This window comes from Haemorhous mexicanus, chromosome 9 (genome assembly GCF_027477595.1).
Source record: "Haemorhous mexicanus isolate bHaeMex1 chromosome 9, bHaeMex1.pri, whole genome shotgun sequence".
NCBI lineage: Eukaryota > Metazoa > Chordata > Aves > Passeriformes > Fringillidae > Haemorhous > Haemorhous mexicanus.
In genome coordinates, this window is record NC_082349.1 from 30,095,977 (window position 1) to 30,112,440 (window position 16,464).

General features: G+C 46.3%; 1 protein-coding gene across 6 annotated transcripts in view; it reads left to right on the plus strand.

Moving 5' to 3' along the window:
* The first annotated feature begins 1,479 nt into the window (after positions 1-1,479).
* ACBD6 (acyl-CoA binding domain containing 6) overlaps positions 1,480-16,464 on the plus strand; it is an 80,931-nt gene continuing 65,946 nt past the window's right edge. For 5 of the 6 annotated variants that reach the window (XR_009487563.1, XM_059854749.1, XM_059854750.1 and 2 more), the window contains exons 1-3: positions 1,480-1,692; positions 8,086-8,150; positions 8,642-8,738. Coding sequence is in view for 5 of the 6 variants with exons in the window: in XM_059854749.1 (XP_059710732.1) it covers positions 1,495-1,692; positions 8,086-8,150; positions 8,642-8,738 (360 nt within the window). In the remaining variant the exon portion in view is untranslated. Of the gene's footprint in view, positions 1,693-1,913; positions 7,705-8,085; positions 8,151-8,641; positions 8,739-16,464 lie in introns of those variants that run through there. The other variant, XM_059854754.1, reaches the window with a different exon arrangement.

Here is a 16,464-nt window from a genome sequence, read left to right on the forward strand (position 1 = left end):
GATCCCGGCCGGTACCGGGTGCTGTGTCCCGGGGGATCCCGGCCGGTACCGGGCGCTGTGTCCCGGGAGGATCCCGGCCAGTACCGGGCCCTGTGTCCCGCGGGATCCCGGCCGGTACCGAGCGCTGTGTCCCGGGCAGATCCCGGCCGGTACCGGGCGCTGTGTCCCGGGGGATCCCGGCCGGTACCGGGCGCTGTGTCCCGGGCAGATCCCGGCCGGTACCGGGCGCTGTGTCCCGGGCAGATCCCGGCCGGTACCGGGCGCTGTGTCCCGGGCAGATCCCGGCCGGTACCGGGCGCTGTGTCCCGGGGGATTCCGGCCGGTACCGGGCGCTGTGTCCCGGGAGGATCCCGTCTAACACCGGGCGCTGTGTCCCGGGCAGATCCCGGCCGGTACCGGGCGCTGTGTCCCGGGCAGATCCCGGCCGGTACCGGGCGCTGTGTCCCGGGCAGATCCCGGCCGGTACCGGGCGCTGTGTCCCGGGGGATCCCGGCCGGTACCGGGCCCGGTGTCCCGGGCACTCGCCCCGCACTCGCCGGGATCATCCCGAAGCGGCCCGCGAGTGCCCTCCAGTGGTGCCGGCAGGAAGAGGAGGAGGAGGAGGAGGAGGAGGAGGAGGAGGAGGAGGAGGAAGATGATGGCGAGGAGGACACGGCGGCGGCACCCCCGGGACGGGACCGGGGGGATGCGGGTGGAAGCCGGGCGCAAAGGAGGGGTTGGCCTGAGAAGCTGAGGCTGCCCCTGGATCCCTGGAGGTGTCCGAGGCCAGGCTGGATGGAGCTTGGAGCGCCCCGGTGCAGCGGGAGGTGTCCCTGGCCATGGCGGGAGTGGGGCTGGGTGGGCTTTGAGAGCCTCCCGCTCGGCCCGTCCCCTGGGCTGCGCACGGGGGAGGTCACGGCCTGAATCCTGTGTCCAGTTCTGGACATTGAGGGGCTGGAGCAAGTCCAGGGAAGGGCAACGGGGCCTGGGAAGGGGCTGGAGCAAAATTCTGGTGAGGAGAGGCTGAGGGGGCTCAGGGGACATCTCGACGCCGTGACAGGAGGGTGGAACGAGCGCAGTGTCAGCCTCTTCTCCCCGGTAACAAGCGACAGGGTGAGAGGAAACGGCCTCAAGTTGCGGCAGGGGAGGTTTACATTTCGTAATAGGAAGTTTTTATGTGGAGAGGGTGGTCCGCCTTTGGGACAGGCTGCCCAGGACAGGCACCATCCCTGTAAGCCCTCAAAAACCGCTTGGATGTGGCACCTGGGGACACGGTTGAGTGGTGAACATGTTGGCGCTGCTGAGGGAACGTTTGGATTCGATGATCTTGGAGATCTTTCCGCGCCTAAACCATTCTGTCACTCCACGTCATGTCGCCGCTCGCCGACACGCGGATGCGCGGCTGCCCGGAACCTTCTTGCGCGGGGCGCGTTTCCCGCGGGCGGCACGGGCGCGCGTACCGAGGCGCGGCGGGGGAGCGTGTTGCCGGACGGACCGGGGCGGGCGCGGGCCGCCATGGCGTCGCCCCCGCTGTCGGCGGCGGGCGGGAGCGGCGGCGAGCTCAGCTCGGGCTCCGAGGCGGCGGCCACGGGCGCGGCGCTGCCGGACCGGGACCTGCCCGCGCTCTTCGAGCAGGCGGCAGAGCGGCTCCCCTCGCTGCTGCCCGCTGCCAGCAAGGAGCAGCTGCTCTATCTGTACGCCCGCTACAAGCAGGTGAGGCGGGACCGGCCCACGGGCTGAGCGGGCCGGACCGGGGGGCGAGAGCGGAGCGGTGCCCCGAGGGGCCGGGCCTGGGCTCTGCAGAGGGGCTGCGGCCCGAAATGTGTGTGCCCAGGAGGGAAGTTGTGTCCCGGGGGGATGGAGGTGCGGGGGTGTTTTCCTCCGGGACAGCTGCGGTGGGGGTGGATGGAGTCCGGTGGGACAGACCCCCCGAAATTCGGGAAATCTGGGGGAAGAATGGTTGGGGAGTGCCCCAGCGGGAAAGGAGCTGGCGGTGGTGGTGGGCAGCAGCTGAACATGAGCCCGAGAAGGCCGAGGGCTGTATCAGCCGTGGTGTGACCGGTGGTAAATAAGGCAGAGAAGAGAAATTTTCAGTTCCAGCAGGACCAGAGCAGTGAGAAACCCCCTGTGCTGGGCATGGGTGAGGCTGCACCTCAAATTCTGGGTTCAGTCTGGGACTCCTCGATTCGGGAAGGACCCTGAGGTGGTGGAGCATGTCCAGGGAAGGGAACAGAGCTGGGGAAGGGTCTGGAGCACCAGTCTGGTGAAGAGCAGCTGGGAGGGCTCAGCCTGTAGTAGAGGAGGCTCAGGGGGAACTTTGTTGCTTTCTACAACCCCTGAGAGGAGGTTGTGGCCAGGTGGAGGTCGGGTTCTGCTCCCGAGTAACGTGTGACAGGACAAAAGGAGATGGCCTTGAGCTGGACCACGTGCAGTTCAGGCTGGACATCAGGAAAAATTCCTCACTGGAAGGGTGGTCAGGCATTGGAAGGGGCTGCCCAGGGGAGGCAGTGGAGTCACTGCTCTTGGAGTTGTTTAAGAAATCACTGGACGTGGCCCTTGGCACCGTGGTCTGGTTGTCACGGTGGTGGTAGATCTAAGGTTGGACTCTGTGATCTCTTTTCCAACCCAAATGATTCTGTGAATCCATCACCCTGGTGGCTGTTCCTCACCTCTCACCCTCGCTCAGCGCCGGTGGCCCTGACACTGCATCCTTTGAACAGGAACCAGACTCAAGTTCTGCCAGCAGAGGTCCAGGTTGGATAGTAGGAGAAACTTCTTGCCCGAAAGAATGGGCTAGTGGGCACTGGAATGGGCTGCCAGGGAAGTGGTGGAATGACCAACCCTGGAAATGTTCAAAAACCGAGCAGAAGCAGCACTTTGCCATGTGGTTTAGTGGGAATGGTGGATGGTGGTGTTTGGCCAAAGGTTGGACTGAATGATCGTGGAGGTCTTTTCCCCAGTTAATGATTCTGTGGTTTGGCTTTGGCAGAGTCCACAGTGGTTGAAATTGGTGTGGAGGAGCAGCTCCCCACCTGAGCTGGTTGGTTCTGGTTGTAACCTTGAACACAGCCCCCACTTCCCCTTCAGTCTGGGTGAGCTGAGCAAGCTATGGGGTGCATCCTGTTGGAATACACAATGTAGCTTCTTCCTTGCTCCCGTGGCAGAAGTTACATAAAACAAACCAAACACAGCACCAGTTGCAAAGGACTGTAACAATCGTTTAACTCTGAGAAACAGAAAACTGTAAGTGTTGTTACACCCAGAGTATGAAAGAATAAAACTATAAATAGAGGCTGGATGGAGCTCTGAGCAACCTGTTGTGGTGGAAAGTGTCCCTGACCGTGCCAGGGGGTTGGAACTAGGTGATCTTTCAACCCAAACTGTTCTGTGATTCTGTGGTTCAAGTGTGTGGCAAGAGGTGCTGCCTCAGCTTGAGAACGGGATCCCACTCATTTGGATGAACAGACAGAATTGGGTGTGCACATCTTCCATATGTGTTCCTCCCACATGGATTACCTGTGTCCTACTACTGCCATGTATAAGTGCTCTCAGTTTTTCTGTGCAATATTTAATTATCCTCTAAGCTGGCAGCTCCCAGGCTGTGGTTTGTGAACCAGTAATTATGTTAAAAGCAGGCTGGTCACGTGAGGTTTTGTTTTCAGACTGTGCTTAGTGCTTAAACAGGACTCCAGGTTTCTCTTTCCCTCGTGAGAAAAAGGAGGGTAGGAAAAAAAGAAATACAAGGAGAATTTTACAATGCCCAGGATGAGAGGAAAAAGGTGCCTTTTCTATAATTTTTTGTCTGTATTCTCAGGATGCTTGTTGCAATAACATCTTTATTTTTTGCTCTGTTTCAAATGCTTTGTGACTATCCTAGGTGGAAATGGGAAGGGATTGCTTGCTTGTCAGCTCATGATTGTCCCCAGACTACAGAGGGTTTCCTGGTGTTAGCTCTGTGAGACCAGTAAGGAGTTTAATGTTAAAAATTGCAAAAATCAAAAGCTGTTTCACAAGATTTTTGATACAAGTCAGGAAAAGCTGACAATTAACACTTTGTCAGCACAGATTTCCAGTTGCTTTCCACTGAGAAGAACAGGGCACTTCTGTGTCCTTCTCCTGTGTCCCTGACCAGCCAGGATGTGACAGGAAGTGCCTTTGTGCTCCTTGGTTTCAGGCTGTGCTTGGCTCCTGGATTTCTGTGCCTCCCCAGTTCAGAAAGGTGCCCCCCCTGTTACAGAGTGCCTGGCAGTGCAGTGCTGGCACTGGAGATGGGAGAGGTTTGCTAGCACAGCCACTGCAGGATTATGCTCTGCTAACTTGAAGTTTTGCAGCATTTTGTGCTTTAAATTAAAACGAGGATGTTTAATGCAAGTTTTCTGTGTTTAATTACAGCAGCCATATCAGGATGCATAACGAGCTGCTGATATATTGCCCCCAGTGGATGGTGGAATTGCTGGCACACAAAGGTGCTGACTCAGATCTGTCCACTGTCCTTGATTTGGCATCCTTGTCTTTTCCCAGTTTAGTGTTTTGTGTCACTAAAGGCTTTGATTTAAGGTACAGCATCGTCATAAAAGAGGTGACAGTAACAGCTGAGCTCTCTGTTAAAATACTGTGTATAATTTATTTCAAACTGTTTGGGTATATAGGCATTTCCCTGGAATTTTATTACCTTTTATTGGAGGCCATTTCAGGATTTTATTACTTTTCTCTCTGATTTTGTTTATGTGTCAGAGACCTGAAAATAAGGGAATTGCTTAGTTGTCATCTCCAGTGAGGTTTTTAGAAGATGTTGCTGAGTTTATGACTCTGCCCCACAACAGGAGGAGCAGACTAGTCCATAAGGCTCTGGACTGGGACTGATTTTTCTTCCCTTCCATTGCTTTCAGTGTGGCTTTGGGCAAATCACTAGTCTGGGCCTTGTGTCTGCAGTGGTGAAGTGAAGGGAGCACTTGCCTGTCATGGGGAGTGTGTAAAAATCTGGGGTTCAGAAGGTGCAGAAATGGAGAACAGTGTAGCAGTGCTGATTTTGATTGGGGGGGGATCCAGAACTCACTGGAAATTACTGGACTGGGAAAACTGCCCTGCCAGGAGGAGGATGTGTCCATGTAAATGTTGAGTGGTGCTGGCAAGCTGGAAATCCACTGCTGATGGCAAAACAGGGTCTGTATTCTCTCCCAGTGTGGGCTCAAGGATATGATACCACTTTTGCATGATGTCTTTCAAGTATTGTGGGATGTGATGCCACAAGACTGCCCTGAACACAGGAATTTTTGCCTGTTGCATGGAACTGTGCCATGGCACTGTCTTGGTTGTTATCAGTGGATAACAACCAGGGGCATGATGTCCCTGGGACATGCAGTCCCTTGGACATCACGACCCCCCCTTCTGTGGTTGGTGTTTGCTTGCCATTCCTTACCCCCCATTTTCAGTCAGGGCTTTCCCATGGGTTGGGACAGAGCTGTGGACAGGAACAGGCAGGAATTGCTGTCTTGAAAAAGCAATTTAGCTTACTTGGCTTGTGTACAGTCCTGCTGTCCATGGAGGTTCTGTTCCTGTTATTGCTCCATAGGGAGGCTGCAAATACAATTCACCTTACAAGATTTACAATCAGGTAGGAGTATTTGGCTGGAACACCCTGCTGTATAAATATATTGGCAGAAAAATTAGCCAAGGGCCATCCAGGGAGGGAGAACCAGTCGTGGAGTAAGGTGTGAGGAGAATCTCAAGGTTTCTCACAGTGTGGAGCAGCAGCTGAAGGTCTATGGGGATGGTGAACAGCATTAACACATCTCTGAGCATCTCTCCCTCTTCTAAATGTCATTGACCTTCAGCTCTCAGGTGAAGGCCCTCATCCAAATTTATTTTGGCCACAGATGGAGCTGGCTGCAGACACGGCCTGTTTGGGGCTGCCTGGGTCATGTTTGTGCTGCTCAGGAGAATAGTGCCTGCAGGCAACTCTGCATGCATGCAGAAGCAATACCAGGAAGTTTTTAATGCATTCTGCCTGTCATGTTCTTTTAATGCAGCTGATGAACTGTAAGTGAGGAGAGCTGAGCATCAAGTGACCAGTCAGCACCCCAGAGACCTTCAGTAATTATTTTCTGGACACAGAATGAGAAAGTCTTAATTTAAAATACTAATACAGGCTCTTGGCCTTGTGCTGGCTCTGGAGTAAAACAGCTTTTGAGGTCCTTTAGGGAAGTAGCAGGAGGACAGAGTCCTGCACAAAATTTTGCCTTTTTTGTCAGTATTGGCATGTTTAACTCCCCTTCCTCAGCTGTCAGGCTCGGATCCTCTTTTATGTTAAATTCCTCGTTGGTTTCTCCTGCAGCAAAAAGAGAGGAGCCAAAATCCTGTGTTTTATTCTTTCCAACAAAACCACTGCAAGCCTTTTTAATGTACCTTAAAATAGCAAGCAGGGCACAAGTGCACTTTTTTCCCCTCTTGATGGATGAAATTTAACTACTGTTCCTTGATTTGTGTTACTATCAATGTTACTAACAGTCTTCCCCAATGCTAGAACAGCCTTTGAGTGCCAAAGCCCCAGAGAGGAAACTGCTGTCGTGTTTTGATGATGGCAGTGGAAAATTAATATTAAATCAGATTTATTTTTTTATCTATCTTGGCCAATTTCTGCAGGTTGGCTGTTGAACTAAAGAATTGCCAAGCCGGCGTTTTCCATACAGATAATGAATTTACATTTTATTCCCTAGTTTGTTTTGCTTTTTAAAACAAGTGGTCCAATCCACCTCAGAGCATAGAAAAAAACATTTAGGCTACATGAATTGTGACTGATTTATAGAACTTAACTGTTGCTAGCCTATTCTCCTATATCTCCCTGAAATGCAATATGTTGTTTTAAAGGCCAGCTAAGATGTTCTAATTTGGATGAATTGATCACTGGGAGACAGTCAGATGTACAGAAAATTAATTTCAGTTACAGTCACTCATATCTTCTAACACTTGAAATGAAAACATAGTGGAACTAATAAATATCTCTCAGCACGGGCATGCTCTCTTTAAAGCCTGATTAATGCTTCCATCCTCAGCATAAAATCCCCACCCTGGTAAGGTGAAGAATTGTTCCTTGATTTAAGCACTTCACCTGCCTGAACACTTGGGCATATTTCATAAAACATTTGCTGGATGCAGTTTGGTTTTGCTTGGCCAACAAAACATTTCTCCAGAAGCCTTTTCCCACCTCCAGGGTGTACCTGTGTCCCCTCCCTGGGGTCCCCATCTGTGCTGTGTCCTGTCTTAGGGGGCCTTGCTGTGGTAACTGCTTCCCAGGAGCTCTGCTGTGGCTCAGCTCTGATTTCTAGCCTTTCACCCATCATTCTATGTAAAAAAAATTTTACATGTGGAAAACTGCTCGAGTCCCACTGGCACTGAGTTGATTTGACACTGGCTATGACACTTTTTTCCATGTATCTGTCCCTGGGTTCTGGCTCGTTCCCTTTCTTCCTTGTGTTTTTTCATTTCACCCCCCCTCCCCCACACACACAAACATTTTAATTTCTGCCTTCCTTCTGACAGATTGGCTCATCTCTGGCACTCAGGCCTTGACTTGTCTCTCATGCAGTGCTTCCTGCAGCCAGGTGCCTCGGAGCAAATTCAGGAGCTGCCTGGCATTCCTTTGCTCCAAGTTTGTCTCCTTGCCTTCCAGAGGACCTTGAAAATAATTAAGCAAAGTCTGTTTACTCCAGCTTTGTGCAGAAGCAGGTGAATTTCAGCAGTAATGAATAATCATCTCTGTGGAAACCCTAATCAACAGAATTTTTCTTTATCCTGGTGGAGGATGAGGCATTTGGCTGGGTAATAAACATAACATTAGTGAGAAATCACTCCCTGGTTATCCCTGTGGGTAATACATGCAAAAGAAATGAGCTGCACAACAAAATTGCTTCCTGTGCATCATGCAAAGAAAACCCAGGGATGCAGAGGTGCTAAACCAGGGGTGAGATGGGGTTGATGAAGTTGTTTCCCAAAAACCCCTTTCTTCTGGCCTTGTGACACAGTTCCCTGAAACCATCAGAACACAGAATTTTCCTTGTGCAAATCCCCTTTGTTTTGTTCTGACAGAAGGAAATTTCTTTTCTTTAGGTGAAACTTGGAACCTGTAACACCCCCAAGCCAGGCTTCTTTGACTTTGAGGGAAAGCAGAAATGGTAAGAGGAAATCCTTGTCACTCCTAGCAATTCTGGCTCTGCATTTTGTTCCATCTTGTCTCATCTATAAACAAATTATGGACCTAGGGGAGTTGCCCCTGAAATGGCTTTAAAATTCTTTGTTTAACAGGGAAATGTTTACTGCTATGCCTGATACAGATGTGAAATACCAGAATCCTTTATTTACTGTCTTCATCCAGAGCTGGCGTGCAATACAGCGAAAGTGTGAGAGCAGCTGCAGCTCTGTGAACACAAACTGTGTTCCAGCCTGGATCAGGATCCCCTGAGAGATCCTTTCTCAGCAGAGCTGCACTGACAGTGGTCATTCATGGCCTCAGAGAAAAGGTGACCATTTCAAGCTGAATGAAAGATGGCTTTGCACGCCCTGAAAGGATTTTGATGAATCTGTTTGCTGTGTTCCACTGCTGTCATTATAAAAACACCTCGTGCTGTCTCTGAGGGGCTCACTGATGTTTTGCTGTTGCTCCTAGGGAGGCTTGGAAAGCCCTGGGAGATACCAGCCCTCACCAAGCTATGCAGGAGTACATTGCTGCAGTGAAAAAACTCGACCCCAGCTGGAATCCACAGGTAGGAAACGTGGAAATATCATTAGGAAAAACCAACCAGCATTTGTCTTTGGGAAGCTGACAATGGTTCAGCTTCTCACAGGCTTTAATTGCTGCATGGCAAACTTCATTTTGAAGAGATTAAAGTCTAAATTCATTTCTAAAACTCTCCTTTTGTTATGACTGAAGCACGAAGAACCATCTCTCTCATTCATAATGATCTTCATTACAGCCAGCGCATGCACAGGCTTGGTTTGGCTCTAGTGATCTAATTTATTTTGCTCTTATTGGTTCATGCTGTATTTAGCATGTAAAGATACTTTTTATCCTTTTCTCATCCTTCTCTTTTCAACTACTCTTTAAATGTTGATCAATAGAAAGCAATCTCCATGAAAGTGACATGAACTGAATGATCAATTCTAAAAATGTTTCCTTTTTGTTTCCATGCAGCAAATTACCAAATCTGATTATGATTAGGTACTCCAACATAACAAGTCTGTATCTGTGTGTTAGAGGGAGACTGTACTGTCATTTTAATTAATTTGTCTTTCATCTACCAGGTTTATTACTTGATTGAATCCTTAAGGATATCTCCTGTTTATAGACTGACTTTTATACAATTTTTAGAGAGGATTGCTCTTTAGAAAAAGTATAGCCTTTGAAATAGAGTGGAGATATTTCACTAATAGTAAAATGCTGAAGGCATGGTGATTTCTTCTCATGGTAGGAAATTTGTTCTTCTATACTCCCGTGCTTTGGAAGCAAAATCCTGTGTGGGCACAATCTTGTGAATCAAGAATTTGATTTTGAGTTGTCTTCTGATGCTGTTATTGAGGTTTAAGGATATTTTTTTTTTTTTTCACTAGTGCATGTTCCATGCCATTCATGGTGTTTTTGCAGCAAAGGCAGGCTGTCATTTAGAAAAAATCCTTTTTAATGCCCTTGGAGAAAATAGTTTTATGTGCTGTGCAGTTAGCCAAAGTTGGCTGCTTGCCGGGTAAATTCTTGTCCAAGCTAAAATTCTCATACAGAAATAAAGTAATTTGTAAAAATCTATGTATAATCCTGAATGAAGTAAGTGTCAGGTGAAGCACATGAATATTAATTTAAAAAATGAAAAAAAAACCCAACAAAACAAAATACTCAGTGCTTTCCTGGACAAATTGTTCAGCGTGGTGACAGGTTTAGCTTTTTGGGTATTCCCTTCACTTCCTTGCCTCAGAGAAATACTTACTGTCAGAGCTGTGAGCTTCAGGTTACAAAACTATCAGCCAGAAAAGAGGTGTAATATGTTTTTACAAAATAAATATTTTAAAGAGCCCATACAGCAAACACAGAGAGGTTGGCAGCACTGTTCATCCCCTCTTCCCCTAAGGTGAAGAGGTTGTCTTAGCAGAAAATGTAATTTAAAATTTCAGCATTGAAATAAAGTTGGATTTGCTTTCTTCACAAGAATTCACCTGTCCTTGTTGCATCATCGTTTTAATTCCACTTTTATAGGACCAGAATGCTTTCAGGAATCCTCTCTGATGCATCTTGTGCTGCTCTCCCTTTTTTCCTTTTCCCCACCAAATCCACGTTGAGGAGCCACGAGAGGGAGCTCTGTTCTTTAAAATGATGGAGATGTATGTGTCAGAGGATGGAGATAAAATAGCTACTTTAGTCTTCAAATTTCAAATTGGATTTATAGAAAAGAGCTGTGGGTACATTACAAGGTGCTTCATCACTGTCACTGTGTCTCCTTTACATGCTCATCTGCTGTTTTCCTTCAGATTTTTCTTATGTACCATAGATTCTGAATGAAGTACTCCAAATGCTTGGTTTGAAAGCAGTATAAAGTGCACATTACAAATTTGAAAACTTTGGCTTTCATATAATTATGAATCATAAATAGTAATTACAGTACAAAAGTGTTCAATTTCTTGTTGTGTTGTGCATCCTTGTGAATTTTGCTATTTAAAAGCTTTCTCAATGTTCCCAACTTTTATCTCAACCGTTTATCTCACCCATTAAAATTGTTCTTTTGTGTTATTTTAAATTCTCCTCAGTCTCCTGTCTCATATATTTGCAAAACAGCTTAATTATCTTGATCCTTCAGTAAAATGTTAAGCTTAAAACCACTTATTTTTTTCATAGGTTCATCTTTTCCTCAGCAGATTTGCTGCTGTTCTGCAGCCTTCAGGCTGTCAGTGTTTATCTTAATAAATAGAATGGAACTAAAGGCATTATTTCTTGTATAGTCCAAATAGATCCACTTCTTCATTCCTTTTTCTTGTTTCTCCATTGATTCATTCTTTCATATTGAAATTTCTTCATTAGTACCCTTCCAGCATCAGATTTTACCTGCTTTAATTTAGTATCTTTGTTTTGGATGGGAAAAAAAAGCCCTGAAGTAAAAGGGTTCTGGTGCAATAGGTCTGCCCTGAATTTGGGTCCAGAAGCAATAAGCACTCTCACAGCAGCCCAAACCTCACCTGCTGCTTCCTATTCCTGCACTGACTTTGGAGTACCCACACTACATTAGGAGACAGCTGAATGTGGAGAGGCAGCAGCATAGCTGATCTCTGCTCTCTGAAGTTTCTGTGCCATTTTTGACTGTATCTGCTTGGCTATTTCCAGTGTGGTTCAGTTTCTTTTTCACCCTTGCTGCCTGCAGGTTGTCTCATAGTCCTGCCTAATCTTCTCTTTCAGAGCTTTTGTCTAAAACCTGGGAAAAAATTATCATACTGTGCACTTTTTTCCAGCAATTTTATTTCCTGGAAAATCTTCAAAATGAACAGGTAGCCTCGAGGGTGTTTGAGGTGAGGTCCATTGTCTTTACATCCAGGAAGCCACGGGAATCTCATGGCTGTGTTGGTCTAGAACAATCACAATTGCCTTTCAGGACATTCTGCAATCCAGCCCTTCTGTGTGGCATGGTTTTACTATGTGTTGGGGGTTCTTTTGCTCCTTTTCCCAAGAACAGCTGTTAGTAGGAGGTCAGGAATATTCTTTTCCATGCTCTATCCATTCTCCTCTTGATGCAGTCTTCCTTCGTCATCTTCTACCTTTTAGCACATCTCTTGTTTCTTGTGAGTCATTCCTTTCAGTCTGAAGTTCCAGGCAGTGGAAAGGTAATTGCTTGGACCAGCTCAGCTCTATTTGCATATTTCAGAGACATCACCTGTCCTTCAAGTCTATTCACTCTTCTTCCAGAACAGAGAATAATTTATGAAGGCATTCTTTTGCATTCTCCAGCCTGAAACAGAAACATTTCATGCCGTCAACACCTCCCACTGCTTCGGGTCCTTTACAAAGGAAGATGTGTCCTGGCTGTTCCTCTTCTCCTATGTTCACCTGTCCTCTTCCTGCTTTACTGGCAGCAAATGACAATTGCTTTTGGTGGCTTTGGCTGGTGTGAGCGTGGTGGTGACACTCACCTGCCCTCCCTGCCAGCCACCGTGTGCGTGTCCCTCTGGCTCTGCATTCCCACTGTCGTGGTGCTGTCCTGCAGCCTCAGCAGTGGGCTCAGGGATTTGGGGAATGTCACCTTCAGAAGGTGGGTGTCACCTTCAGAAGATGGGTGTCACCTTCATGCAGTCACTTTGTTCTCATGTACATCGCTGCATAATTGGGCACTTCAGTGCTTGCAGCTTTTGAGAGTCCTATTGTTTCCAAATTCTCATCTCTCTTGTGTACTGGATATCACAAATCCCCGCTGGTTTCAAGTTTTTCAAACCCAAAGAAGCAGAAGGAGGCCAGCACTTCCTTTCTTAGCATTGACCAGTCCCTTCCACCGAAACCCTGTCGCAGGGGCAGTGGGTGGAGGTGTGACACCACACTGCAGGGGTGGCCGGGAGCTGTTATTGATCCATTCTTGTAACGAGATGGTTATATGGCACAGCTCAAACAATAAAAATAAATAATAAAAAAAGCATCCAGATTTGCTCAGCACATTTAGCCTTCCATTTGCTGATTGCAATTTTGGCATCGCTCGGTTCGAAATATTTCCTTTTCCTATTTTGTATATTACATATTTACCAGTTCAAATCTGAACAGCTTGTCACTACTAACTTCAGTGGCATCCTTTCCCAAACACTTACATTCTTCTTCCTGTTTGCTTTGAGTGCTGAAACTCCCAGGAGGACTTAAAGAGTTATTTCTATATCAGAGTTTAAGAAGTTGGCATTTTAACTTGTTTGACTCGGCTTCACCAATAATGCTGTTAGTAAAATTTCTGCTGTGTAATGAGGAAAGTTGGAGATAGGAATCTGAAGAGCAGAGACTTCTCTGTAAGGGAAAGAGAGCTCCTCTTCTGATGTTTACAGGGGAGAAAGTTGCCTGTGTTTTTTTAAGTACTATTCTGTGCCTTGTTTGAGTAGGGGAGGATTTAATTCTCTGTAGTCTGGCCCAAAGAGTGAATGGGAGTAAAATCTCTCCTATGCTGGGTTGGGGTGGGAGCACCAGATCATGCCAGGAGAGGACCCTTGGGGGACAAAAAAGGCTCCTGAAACAGAAAACAAACTTCAGAGTGAATAAAATAGCAAATCCACAATTGCTGCAGGCTCTGGGCAGTCCAGTAAGCCAGAAAACCTTTGGGAATAAAACAAATGGATTTGTCCATTGGGTGTTTTTGCAGGAAGTACTGCAGGGGGCAATATTTGATAAGGTGGGTGGCCAGGTGCCCTGTGCCCAGGGCTGGGCTCCATCCCTCCTGGTGAAATAACCTTTCTCTGTCACATTTATGTGCAATAAGCAACTCAAAACTAAAATGTGGGAAAGAGAATTTGCAGTTCAGTGATACAGTGAAAAGCAGGAGAAACAATTCCCTGATTTGCAGAAGAGCTGAGGTCTGTGTGTGCTTTTGGCTGGTTGCACCAGGTGTTAACTGAATTATTTTAATAATTGATTTAAATTGATGAGCCTTAAATTGTGTTTAAGTTAGCTCTCCAAGGCAGCTTAGAATCTCTGTAGTGTAGGATCTGCAAGAGAACTGAAAAATTTCTGTAATGACTCAAATACAAACTCTGTTTCCAATGACATTTAAAAAAATTGGAAATCAAAACTTGAATTTTTCTTAAATTTGGATTCATTGCTCAAGTCTGCCCTGTTGATATCTGGAACAAGAAGCTTTGATCTTTTGCAGCTTACAGGTTTTATGTCTGGTCAGCTTCTAAGAATTAGATTAGTGGCTGGTAAATGCAGTTTCAGGCTGAAATCTTTGGATTTCTTGGTTAGTTCTGCAGGCCAGCAGAATTTCTTCTGGAAATTAAGAAATGCATTAGAAAAACTGTTGTCTGTAAACAAAATGAGTGCACCCATCGTGTTTTCCTGTTTTGCCTATCAGTCAAACAGATGTCTCCTTTGATAATCTGGCCCAGCAGCCACTGTTTGTGCTTGGGAAAGAGCAGCAGAGTGGTGTGGGCAGGATTACAAGGGGGATGGGAAGAGCAGGAGGGGAAGGGACCTGTTTGGGTCTCTCTCTGCCTGTCACCAGCAGCAGTGAGCTCAGACACCTGCTTTGTTTGGGGAAATATCTCAATTTATGGCTTGCTGTGCTGCGAGGTCAAAAACTTTGAAAAATAGCGACTTTATTTCTTTTGTACTATAAAAGCAATTTAATTGCAGCGTGTAAAGTGGGCACTAATCAAATGATGGCTGTGCTCCCTAAAGCTTGCTGTCCTGTGCTAATGCAGCACGCTGGGAAGAGGAGCTGTGGAGCAGAGCTGCAGGGGCTTTGCTCTGCACATTTCTTTGTATGGATCCTGCTGTGGCACTTGATCCTTAGGGAATTTAATATCTGACTTTTTGTTTGGTTTTTTTTATTTACCTGAATGTTGTTGATAACAATAACAATCATTTCTAACAAAATATGGAAAACAAAGATCACTGTTTGCTCTACTTTTTTTTTTTTTGAAAGCTCTTATTTCAGTTGTGACCACATTGGAAGAAGCATATCACTGAAACAATTTTTAAACTCTAATCAAGCTCTTCCCCTTTGAAAACAAAACAAAGCCAAACCATCAAGCCTGTATTTTTTTTTTATTAGTATTCTTTTAGCAGAAAATTAAGTGCTAGAAATTAAGATTAAAACCAGAAAATGGATCCACCCCAGGCTTCTGGCTTTGGGGTGTGTGAGACTACAGTGTCCTCTGGGTTTAGACAAACTGCTGAGTTGGTTTTTTGGGAACCACATTGGGGTATGTAATAGTTTTTGAGGATTTTATATCCTGAGAAGGTTTAGTTAGCACACAGAGGGATCCTTCTGTATGAGGGACAGTGTCTAGCATGCAAGTGGGGTTGGTGGAGAGTGCAGTTATTTACTGTGCATGGCTCACAAAACCTTGCAGTTTGGTACACTTCACTCCTACTTGTGAAACTAGAGGTCTCACACCTTATTTTATCCAAGCTGGAAAAAAGGCAGGCACTTTGTTATCTGCAAAATTAGACTTAAAGTGCTTTGCTTTTGGAGCTTGCTTTCAGAACCAATTTATCTTATTAGAAAGGGGACACTTTGTAATTCCTGTTGTGTCAGAAACTAAAATACCACCCTACAAACATGAACTAAATTTCCCCATTTTCCACAATTAAAGGTGGGTAGTGTTGTTTTGCTGCATCTTCTCATGAGGAGTGTATGCTGATGCTGAAAGTCCCTGACACAGATCCTGCTCACAAAAGCTGTCCATAGGTAATTTGCTGCCTTTCTGTCCCTTTCTTTGCAAGGACCTCATCAGCCAGGCATTGGGGAATGCTGTGCTGGTGGGGCTGGGATTTTGTTTGTGGACAAGTTTGATCAATCACAGGGTTTTTTATCTCCTGCAGCCTTTTATTGTACAGCACAAAACAAAGTGCCAGAGCCACACTGTTGTTTGGAATTGTGGCTCTGGCAAGCTGTGCAGAAGTGAAGAAGTTAAAATGAACAAGCATTTCATACTAGAAATATAAACAGCTGGAATATGTGTCAGCCTCCTACCCCCTGGGAGTGTGTTGGATTGTTCTCTTTGATTTTACATCTCTGCAGAAATTTATGGTCTCAGCTCCTTTTATTTATGACATTCTGATCCTCGACCAAGCGATTGATTGAAATACAACAGTGCCAAGCTGCAAGTCTGTATTTCAGAGAGCCTGAAGTTTAGGAAGCAAACCAGCAATGCAGTCATGGATTGAAGGCTGCCCTGAAATCCTGTACAGGGGTTGCCCACATTTCTATGCCCCTAAGCTTCTTCAAAGGAGAGAATTATCGTGGCAAGGGTTATGCCTCTTCTCTCTCCCTCCTTTTAAGCTGCCTGTTCTTGCTGAAAATATACTGTATGTTAAATATGCAATCATACCAGCCCTCCAAGGGCTAACTTTGGCTTGTAGAGATGCTAGTCCTCGTTTTTGCAGCTCAGATCCAGCAGTGTTGATGCACTCTGGTGTTAGTGTGCTGTGGGTAGCATAATGTATTCCCTTGCAGCTGCTTGGATGTAAGAGTAGTGTGGGGGGGTCACTATTAGTGATTTTGGTTAAATATTAATATTAAAATATTTTTCCTTTTGAATATATCACTGAATTAATTTTCACCATCTTGCACTGATTACAGAAATATTACAGAAAATACTATTTGGGATGTATTGAGAAAAAAAAGAATAATTAGAGGCTTAGCTCTGCCTTGCTGAGTGTGCTGCTGCAGCAAAGTGTGGCATCCCAGCATCATGATTCCTGGCTTGCAGGTGGATGAAGACACTGCATGCTAGCCAGATACACCAGAGGCAATTGAAGAAAACTAG